The sequence below is a fragment of the Penicillium subrubescens genome, assembly GCF_028828155.1.
Source record: "Penicillium subrubescens strain IBT 31985 chromosome Unknown utg000003l_segment0_segment0, whole genome shotgun sequence".
NCBI lineage: Eukaryota > Fungi > Ascomycota > Eurotiomycetes > Eurotiales > Aspergillaceae > Penicillium > Penicillium subrubescens.
The window spans coordinates 770,801-781,940 of record NW_026643153.1 but is presented as its reverse complement, the minus strand read 5'-3'; the positions used below and the strand labels follow the sequence as shown (position 1 = coordinate 781,940).

General features: G+C 47.0%; 2 protein-coding genes across 2 annotated transcripts; one reads left to right on the top strand and one right to left on the bottom strand.

The window, feature by feature from the left end:
• Positions 1–6,330: 6,330 nt before the first annotated feature.
• Positions 6,331–8,695, bottom strand: N7473_004385 (uncharacterized protein; the record flags this gene model as incomplete). The annotated part of the gene is made up of 4 exons (XM_057150325.1): positions 6,331–7,609; positions 7,676–8,357; positions 8,436–8,636; positions 8,689–8,695. 4 exons carry the CDS (start codon positions 8,693–8,695, stop codon positions 6,331–6,333), a joined length of 2,169 nt encoding a protein of 722 aa, XP_057010435.1.
• A 1,363-nt stretch (positions 8,696–10,058) lies between these two features.
• Positions 10,059–10,910, top strand: N7473_004384 (phosphotransferase family protein; the record flags this gene model as incomplete). Its single annotated transcript, XM_057150324.1, has 1 exon — positions 10,059–10,910. The coding sequence occupies one exon, from the start codon at positions 10,059–10,061 to the stop codon at positions 10,908–10,910; it is 852 nt and encodes a 283-aa protein (XP_057010434.1).
• Between the last annotated feature and the right edge of the window lie 230 nt (positions 10,911–11,140).

The window sequence follows — 11,140 nt, the reverse complement described above, 5'->3', positions numbered from 1 at the left end:
CGTTCTCATCCTCGCCCGATCCCCTTCTTGGTTCCCTCCATAATGCCGGGCCCCGAACAGGGGGAAATTGGAAAAAGTCACCTAGAAAGATGACGACGTGGAGACCACCGAAAAGATCAGTGGAGGATCTGTCGAGGGATCTGGAGATCTTGCAGTGATATCAATCACGCTGAACATGGTTAGATCCATCATGCTCACTTCGTCCACGAACATGATAGTTTTGCGAGACCAGAGCCGTCTCACTCGAGAACTCATTGCAGTTCGTCTTGAGCGGTCGATGGAGATCCCTAAAGATGTATGGTACGTATTCCCGCCGATGTTATCGGCGGCGGCACCCGTTAGGGCCATGAGGATCACCTCGTGTCTCCGCCCGATAAGGTGCATACCGGCATCAATTGCCTTGATGACCCGACTTTTCCCCGTGCCGCCTTCACCACCGACATAAAGGAGAGTCTGCTTGCGATGCGCTGAATCATAAGGGTGGTCTACCCAGGCCAATGCTTCAGATAGAACCCTCTCCACGATCATTCGTTGTTTCCGATTTAGAGGAATCACCTCACTGACCAGGGACGTAAGAGAGTCGCCAGTGGGATTATCGCCAACCCGGGATTGGCGATCATCCACAGCAGGGACCATACCGGAGCCAGTCAGCATGGGCTGCAAGATGTCATCTTCAATCTCGGTGTCGAAATTGTCGAGTGCAGAGCTAGGGGTCGCAAGCTGACGATCAATGCTTTCCTCTTGATCAAGGTTGGCGAAGCTTTTCAGTCGAAATTCCCATGCCTGTAAAGTAGACGGTGGGATGAATCTTAGGCCCGATGTTGCGTACGCAGGAGTGCGTAAGATGTCGAGTGGCTGAAAGTTTTGTAGAGCTAAGCTTCGACTTTGGGTTATCGCACGGAGCAAGGGAGGGATGCGCCGTCCAGTGAGTAGAGTCTCTCGATGCCATGCTTTGCTGATGGAGTGGTAGGCTGCGATCAATGTTTCCGCATTAAAATTCTCATCCTGTAGGTGAAAGAATCCATCGCCTTCTTCTTCATCAGAACCGAAACTTGGCTCAAAGTCATCAACATCGTGGCGAAATGACTCAGCGGCACCGTTTGCTGAGTTCCACATTTTTGCATCAGCCTGGCAGTCTTCCTTGGATTTCCGTAGGAGTTCGATGTTTCTTGCAAATCCTCGGTTGTGAAATGCGAGGGTTGGTTCAACGGCCGCCCATACTTGAATGCAGGCGTCCCGTTTTGTCGCATAGCGTCGGAAGAGGTTCGTTAAGTGATGCCAGGGAACAAAGAGCCCCAATAATATCTCGGATATGTCATTCTTGACCGCGGTTGTTTTCGGATGGCCTCCTAGAACCGCGTCCTCCGCGGCCTGGAATTCAGTAAGCTGGCCGTTGAAAGTCACGGTCGCCACCTGAGATGAGGTGCGCGCCAGGCGCTGTACGTGGGTGGCATATCTAGGGTGGTCCGGGTCGAAGTCCATGTCGTCCGCAATGGCATCTCGTGTATTCTTGGTCTTTACAAGCATGCAGTATTCAAATAACGCAAGAGGAGCGAGGTGGGGTCCACGCCATTTATAATTGTCGAAGATGCTTACGGGGGCGGTGTCGCCAGTTTCGTACGTGCAAGGTTCTTCTGCTATAGGATCAGAAGAGTGACTACTTTGAAGGTTATCCGGCTGAATGATCGCGCGGATGTATCGCCTTAACCACCAGAGGTTAACGCGGACGAAGTTGTAACTAATCGTGTAATGGGTTGGTAGTTGAAGCAGGCTGCTAGCGACCTGTACACCACTGATTTCTCGATCATGAGACAGAGCATGAAAGCAGCGTAGCGCAAAATTATTGACTCCCTTTTCACGAAGTCGTAGGTCTGTCGCTGTTGGTGGCTCAGCAACCTTTGCCTTCTCAATGGATTGCTTCAACAGAGCTGCCTTAGCTACTATCTGCCACGGAGAGACATCATCCTTTGTGGCGTAGTTTGTGATGTAGTAGATCAGAGACAAAGACTTGGAGATAGTTGGAATCCAAGAGATATCTTGGTTAGAACGGACACAACTGGCGATGGCCGGGTTCCATGGATTAATCCAGGCATTATCTCGTGCAAGGTGAATCAGTCCAAACTCGTCTATGGTAGAGGTAGGGACGAAATCTGGAGGCATGCCGAATCGACAAGCATTATTTCTGGATCCTGTTTGCCGGTACTTGAAGCACGTGGCGAGATGCCTGTTAGAATGGACTTGCGTTCTACGAGCGACGCAATTGCTATCTCTTGGATGACAAGGTTGATTGATTGAAGGAAAAACGAATGTACTAGGGCAAGATGAAGACAGATACTGCATTCGGTCCAGGTTTCAACTTTGACTGCTAAGCATACAGTTGCTGTATTGCAGGAGGTCTCTTTACGTCTCCCTCCATCAGTTCATGGAAATATGAACGCAAGTGTATCAATAGCGATTCAACGTCGCACACTGCTAATTGTAATCCTCCTGTGAGCCGCCTACAGCGGCAGATGTGACGGTGGCCACATCATTAGTCTCTGGTTTAAATGGTCAGGCTAAGTTACATCTTTCACGCGCACATTAGGAACTCCCTACTGAACCGGCTCGCAATGAGTGCTCCACGGCAGTTGTCTTTTAAGATCTTAAAAACAGGTTACAGGAAATGTTATTTGGTTGAAGTGTTTTCTGGATCGTTTGGTGGTCTGTGATATAGCTGGAAGGAAAATCGACCCGTCGCGAATAGCGATCCAATTCATGGTGGAGCAGGATCCGAACGAGCTCCTTGTGAGGTAGTTGCGGAGCACCTTAGGATGATTGGCTAGGGCCCGCCGGATAGATAAAGCTAGCTTGCGAAACCCGGCCTATGGCTCGCGCAAGAACAGCTCCAATGACTGAGCCTGGACCCACCGACATGACACCGAACCTTCACTGCTGCTCTTGGCCCTTCAGAACATCTATCTACCAATCATCTGTTCTACCTTTCTTACTATATATCCTCATGAACTTAGAGTGTGTAGATCATTCGCCAATTGGCATTATCAATGAGGATCCACCGAACCAAGGTTCGCATAGCATCGCCACCCAAATCGAGTCGGAGACGACGATTCATTCCTGGCACACTCAAATGCTACCGACCAATAGCCGATTGGGCCCTGGCAAGGTGCGGGACCCTTCTATACTCGTACCAAGGTATCATTGCCAGGCAAAAAGCTAGTCTATTGCATTTGATGCAGCGTAAAATTGCATAAGTAGTTCCCATTCAGCAGGGCTTATAACAGCTTTTTGAAGTATCCCGACCGTCCCAGTTTATCGAAATCTCGCAGAATGAATCTTGTAGCTACGCCTGCCGAAAAGCAAGTGACGGGTTGGCCTTTGCCAATTTATTCCACCGGATTTGAAGGCCTACTTCATCTGGACTCCTCATCTTGGGGCCCGAAGGATTTAATATCCCCAATGAATCAAATTTGCGCTGATAATGCCCCTTTGAGTTCATTGGGAAACATTTCGCGAGAGGCCTGGTTTGAAACTCCGAATTCAAATTTTCTTGGTGATGAGAACGCTTATTCCCCTTCTGACTACGTACGTATATATACTGTCCTAATTATGTGGCTGATTAAGCTAATAATACTACTTAGGACTTTCAATATAATGCGGCCTCACACACTTACCAAAAGGAATGCTGTTGTATACCTGGCACTTACAGTTTCGAAAACATTGACCTCAGCCATGACCGTATAAATGGCAATAATATCGAAAGGGACAATCTATCGAGAAACTCACATATTATGGTACAGCCATTTTACCAAGCACGGCCCTCTAACCCCTCTAGCGGCGCTGAAAGGACTTCTTCGCAATCTGAATGTCTTCCGAATCCGACGTCTGGGCTGGAGAATGAATCTATTAGTGTGGCAACACGCCGAGGAAGAGCGCACAACACAGCGGAAAAGCGATATCGTGACAGTATCGATCTCAAATTTCTACGATTGGAGGATGTCCTAACTCCTAATCATGGCTCACAGAATAATACGGATATGACACCGCACAAAATGTCTAAACGAATGAATCGAGCGGCGATCCTTGAAAATGCCCATGATGTCATATTGAATCTCCGAGCGGAGATAAAATCAACCGAAGGGAAATTTGAAAGCCTGCGGGAGGCAACTTTCCCAGACACCTACAAATTCACGCTACGCAAATATTAAAAGGGCTTTTGGATATAGCACCTACAGGATATTGTTATGGGTTATAACTAGTCGGATCGACGGATACTGGTATTTGCTAGTAATAGGTGTTTGCTTCTCTTCACTACATATTATTTTGCCTGTTATAACTCCTCCAGGAAATCTCCATAGAATTGACAATTTACTAAAATTAGATAGCTAAAAAACCGCTAATACTGTCTATAGCAACCTCCCAGATTGGAAATTAGCTTGAGCCACTGCTTTGACCGCACGGAATACACGAAGACAAGCCCTCGACAACTCTGTCCGACATGATAGCTGCTGTAGAGGTGTGTTGCACCTCTTACAATTTTTTATCCCGTCGCATGCAATCATTATCTCAGCGCACCGATAACATTTCCATCCCAGGGAACTAGCACAATCCGAGACTTTCATGCCTTGTAACCTTTTCATCTTTCCACTTTGTTTTCTTAGCGGACCATTGATTGCTCTGCCCCATCCAAATTCTAGTGGCATAGCCTGTAGACCTTTTTATATATCTCGCGTTATGAGTCGCTCAGATTAAAGAGGAAACAGTTCCGGCTTGTTTGGCAGCATCTTGGGCATAGGCTGTCATTTTTCAATTTTCCAAATTCATTCCTTTCTGTGATCAGAATGGAGAAAATACCTAAAGCTCCCCGTAGGCGGGTTGTGCCTAAAGGTGCAGGAGGCGTACCAATTAAATATCGTGCGGAGGAGCTACGATGCGAATTGCCTATGCGCAGAGGGTCTTGCCATAGATCTCGCATCTTCCGGCCTAAAAGAAGCAAAAGTACTTGGCGAAATCCAACACTTGCCCGATTTTAATTTACTGGAAGATGTTTACAAGACATTACGTATGCCCTTGTTGTGGAATGTGTTGTGGCATGTCTAAATAGGTCAGTAGACTCCTAAACAAGTGGAAATTTTCATCCACTTTATGATAAACCGACGAACAGATAACTAAGGACCTACATTTATTCTCTCCTTCCCCTGGGAAGGCAGTCGCGGATGACTAGGAAGATCGATGAGACTGATGAGCGGGAGGCCTCATAAGATTCCAAGGAGATACCACGAAGTAGATGAAAATGCGTTTTTACAATGCAGACAACTCAGCCAGAGTGAGGCTGTAAAAGAACTAAGAGAAAGCACGAGAAATAGGAAATTTACTATGAATATGAAATCTGTCTTGTTTGGCACCGTTCATCCAGTAACCGGCCCCTTACAAATATTACATATTTTTCCGCTGGTTTCGCTAAATAAGCACCCATCTCCTCTTCCTAATCTGTCAAGATACGCAAATCGAAGTTGATTGAGTCTCAAAACCGTAAAAAAAAAAATGAAATAACACACTCTCCAAACTCCCTCCTCTCCGTCATATCTGTCTTAGGCTAATTACCCCCTGTTTGCCCTCCAGGTCTCCGAAACAAGTCCTGACGCAGACAATCTCTCCATAACACGGACGAAGAACCCAACTTTCACTTGTTCATCGAACTCTACTTTGATTACGCAGTGCCTGTTGCTTCCCCTGATCATACTACACCCTAACATAATCGTGTTGCTATAGTTTTCTTGTTTTTCTTGTTGTCCTTACTTTTCTGAATTTCGCAATTACTCCTTTTGCATTTTCTATATCTTCCTCTGGGATCTACTAGTTATACTCGGAGGGCTACTCTTTCTATTTGACTAGAGAGTATATCGTTCTGTGAATTGATTTTTCTTCCTTAGCCTCTTCAACTTCCTACTTATTACCTTTAAGTTCGGATATCGGCATATTATTCGTATCGCCTTTCTTTCGATTCTAGGGTTCTAGTAGAGAGATATAGAACACGTTGTGAATTCGGGAATATTGTTCGGGAAGGGCAAGGAGGTAGGCTTGCTGTCTAATACGTTGAAGGACCCGGAAAGGCCCAATGAATCGTGGGATTAACTTCTTGGAGGGTAGGTTGAGCTTGAGGTTTTTGTAGAAAGAAGGATGAGATCGCGGAATTTGTACTCTTGGGGCTGATGCTTTGAATTGTAGAACTTGACTTGCGAACCCAGGGCCTTCTTGAGGCGGAGATGGTTGCATTGCTTTAATTAATAGACTAGAGCCTATATGGCAGGTGCTTTCATCGCATTCCAGAACAACTCAAACCTCAACCCAGTCGCTCATCTCACTCGTAGCACCCAGTTCTAGAATATTCGCCATTTCCCTCTTGTCCGGGGTGATGATCGTTTGCCTTGCCTTTTCGCTGTGCCAGATCTCCGGGTTATAGAACTGAATCGGGAGGTCCTCGTTGACGAGCTCCAGGCTGTTCATGATGAAATCCGCAAACGTCGAAAAATCCGAGCTTGCGTCCTTTTCTGATTTCCGACTTCTTGCAAGGTCGAGAGCTGCCAAGAATTGTTGAAACCAGAAGTGCTTGTGGGTGAGTGCGTCAACCAGAGGACCTGATACTTCTGAGAAGAGCTCCACTGCACGTTGAATCCGGAGCGAGGACGCTTTCTCTGAATCTTGGGACTTCATGTCGGTAACGAGATTTGTATACAAGAAGAGCAACAGGTGTTTATGACCTTCAATCACCGGATTTCTTGCATTAAGCTCCTGCGATAAATCCAGAACTAACGTCGCGCGAAAGGAAAGCTCTTCGACTGAAGGTTCGAGGGAGTCGATCTCCGTAAGAAAAGCTTTCATTCGTTGCACAAAGATTGGATTATCATTTGAAATCCAAGATTTCTTAATCAATGAGTTCAGAGGCCGAATATCGGGGGGAATATATTGCGAACGGGCTTCCATGCTGTACCAAACCTTTCGAGAATAGCACCGGTTCCAGCTTTCACTATCAATTTCAACCAGCTCCTTGAAGCCGCTAAACGGAAGACGAGAGGCTGGACTTCTGCAGCCCATCCCCTCTTTCTCTGATTGCGGATCGATCACATATAGAGATTGTAGGGCAATCTGCACAACCTGAAGCCAGAAATATGCTTGTGTTTCGGAGTACGGAGATATGGAAGGGTAACTTTTCCGTAGGCGCATCGTGCTCCTCTCAAGCGCGAGAAGTGCCCGCGCTGTGACGCCGATTCTGTGTAAATCCTTCTTGTAGACGTACTGGAGAATCCCAAACGCGTATCGCAGCAGTCGGTCTGGGTCCTCTTGAACCGCGGGCAGATCAGTTGACTGATCAGACATGAATGATACCCACGGGAGAGGCTTCGAGGTCGGGGGTAACCAGTTTTTTGTGGCATGGCTGGACCAGAATTCGCTACTCCAGTAATACCATTTCCAAAGCTCGGAATCCATGAGTGTGGGAGAGTGGCGTAGAACCCCATAAAAGCCCCTCAAGCCTGGAAAGTCTTGCATCCCCTTCTGCTTCCGATAATCTCGAATGGCATATTGTGTTTGCAGAATCCAGAATAGGACCATGGTTCTGGAGCCAGTCAGCTTTTCTTTCAATGCTTGTCGAGCAGTGGGGGTTTTTTTTTTTTTTGCTTACTTGTGTCGCGTTTTTTCAAACCATCGAGGTGACGTCCTGCTCATGACGTTCATATACCTGTCAAAGGTACTTGCGATATCAAAGCAAGTTTCTCTGCTTCCCACGGATGGTAATGGGTTGATCGCCTGTTCTTCTACTGATTGCAATACAACCATGTAGAGAGCTTTTATAAGGTGATAATGACTCCAGTTAATAAAAACACCTTTTTGTAAGTATTCCCAAAAGACCTCGGGATCCATATCGTCCTGAGCAATTTCCATTTCAACGAGCCTCTGTAGAGCGAGATCCTTCTTTGGACGCCCAGGTGCTGGTAGTCGAGGGGAATTGTCTCTGGGGTCTCTCATTGTAGCGAACATGTCTTCTAGTACGATAAATGTCCCTTCCGCGGACTTTGCGTCCAGCCTGTGAGTGAGAACCTTTCCGGAAATTCTGCCTCCATAGTTTTCAAGCTCCTTCTCATATTCTTGGCGAAGAGTATTGATTCTGGCTCGCTTAAATCCCCAGTCAGCTTGCTTGTTGAAGGCAATCCAGATATACTTTGCCCCGATATTGGCCATGTCCTGCAGTAAAGGAGAAAAGGATACTGGCACTCGATCGGCGGGATTTCCACAGTCATGAAGATAGATGACCAATGTGGCTGGAGAGAGGTGGTGCCACGCCAGCTGGCGAGATTTTTGATCACCTTTTTGGGCCAGGATGTCAGCGTACTTAATTTTTCCCAGGGACCGTGTAATGATCATAAAGGGTAATGAAACCATACCTCCTATCTCCCAGATATGCCAATTGTAGCCTTTTGGGTACTCCACCGTCTCGACATTGACGTTGACGGTATGATTCGGGTGCTCTCGGACCTGCTCGAACTTCAGGCGATCGAGAAACGTGGTTTTGCCACATTCATAATCCCCCATCAGGAGAACCTTGTGTTCGACGGGTGCAGATCCGCAAAGCCATTTGGCGAGAGCTGAAATAGGCCGTGTTAGCTGGGTAGGCATATCAAGCTAGAAGCAACGTACCACTCATGGTTGCTTGGCTGACAAGTGGAAGTTCTTGCTTATGTGCTGATCAAAGTCTGGATTTTGAGCCTCTTTGGGTACTATATATCCGTACACAGAGCGGAAATGTATCCTCGATGGTAATTGTGGTGCCTGTGACAGGCAGAATGGATTTGCGGCAATTTTGACATCATTCGACGTGTTCAATACGAAGAATGAAGTTTCAGGAACTGACCTGAAGTAACAAACACGTGGTCCTTGGGCAACTCGTATTCGCGAGAACTCTGCCCGCCTATGATACTGAAGACGCACTGAGCCCTAGTAGTGTCTGTGAATTGATGCCCGCTTGTTGAGTACCCTCATAGATTGCCCAGAAATAGGGCCGGACACGAATAAAGATTTTGCATAACCGGACTCACAAAATTTTTCGAAATCCATATCCGTACTCGAGATGGTTTTTGGAGGCCTTATTCGTATTCGATGCGTAATTTATTCGTATTATTCGTAATATTACTAACCCTAGACGAGTGTAACTAAGGCTTGAGAAGCTTGAGAACGTCGACCACTGAGTCCCGTGATCTTAGCTCTTAGCGTGCTTGACCAAATACGGCAAGGTGTAGCATATTACGAATAATGAACTTTTGTCAGAGCAATAAATGACGGTAGTAACCAGAAATGTGGCCCATGGAGCATTTTTTGGTCTAGCGTGGTTTCGATCCCAGCCACAGTCAAGGTTATTTAAGAGTGCTAAGCCAAGTCATGCTGAATCCACAGAAAGAGAGAACCATAGAGTGCGAGAGCGGCAGCCGGGATGGTTGCTCAAAAGAACGGTGTTGGGGAAGGGGCTCCCTAACGAAGGAGACCCTGGGTGTGGTGGAGGGGTTAGGAGTGATTGTGTCGAGGAAAGTGGAGCAGTTAATTACAGCTGCCTCCTATTGGTTGCCTTTGTCCCCCGCCTTTCTTTGGGTTTTGTATGTAAATTACGGGGCTCCGAAGTCACTTTCGAGTATCCCATGGGTCCTCTAAGACACGAAGGAATTGGTCCCATCCACATATCAACTATGGACCAACTCTGCAGATGTGTATTTAACATACCTCTGCCTGCCACTCATTTTATCTACAATCAATCAATTCATCCCGTTTTAGTTGGTTCCGCCTGATCCTCATTCGCCAGAGTGCATACTAGCAGATACGAGATTACCTCGCTCTGTTATCTCACTTCGTTCGTTTCAGAGCATTCAGGTAATCAGGACCTGGCAAAAAGATTCGCGATTTATAACCATCGGTCACGTGACTGCTGTTCTGTCCCACGCGGCCACGCCCTTTGGTTGACAGACTTTAAAGGTTTTGCACCTCACAACTTGCCAGAGATACACGAACGCATCAACAACATGACACAACCAGCGTCAGATGTCCTCGAGGCTTTTGGCATTTCAACTCGGCCAGTTCCAGTTGCCGGTGGTAGAAACTTGTGCTTCAAAGCGGGCGACATCATCCTCAAGCCTTCAGACGACGACCAAGAAGCCGAGTATGTCGGATCTTTATGTCATTCGATAGCAGCCCTTCAGCCCACCAACTACTACGTACCGGAGCCAATCACATCTCAACTAGGCTACGTCTACAAGGGCTGGACAGCATGGACGTTCCTTCCCGGAAAATCAGAGCCCAACCTCGAAGCTATGTTGGAAGCCTGCCGCGGTTTTCACGCGGACACTGCTACGCTCTCTACTGAGAAGCCCGAGTTTCTGAAACAAAGACTGGATCGATTTACTGAGGCTGATTCCGTGACGTGGGAGGAAAAAACCCTCGATGAGGTAGCAGATGTCAACACCGAGATCCTATCCATAATACAGCCTGCCCTCGACCAGCTTCTGAAACTACGAAAGCCAATATTAGCAGATCTCAAAAACCAGCTTATCCATGGCGATCTCACAGGGAACGTCCTCTTCGACGCCGATACAAACGTTCCACCGGGTATTATTGACATTACTCTTTACTGGCGACCAGCTCTGTACGCAGAGGCAATCATCGTGGCAGACGGACTCGCATGGTTAGGTAAGGGCGCTGAATTGATAGAGGCCTTTGGGACTGATGAGGTACGACTCCAGTTGCTTGTTAGGGCACTATATTGGCGGTTGTTGTCGTATGCCATTGATCCGGATCTGGTGTTTGTGGGGTGGCATTTACCTAGGGTAGATTATGGGAGGTGTGCTGCTATTGTTGGGGGGTTTTTAGAGGGATAGAATGGCCTTGGAAGAATAATGGGATGGTGTAAGGCGGGATGCTCCTTTGGTAGAATCTTTGTTTCTTTAGCCTAGCATCGCTTTTTCGAGGTGTTAGAGAATAAGAGAAGATGTTGTTCGGAGGAATATTTAAGGGGAAAGTCATCGATTCTTTTTCCGTTAGATTTAGTTTTCGACTGCTTTGTGTTATTTATTGTGATGCCGCATATATGAGATACGTGTATCAAGTG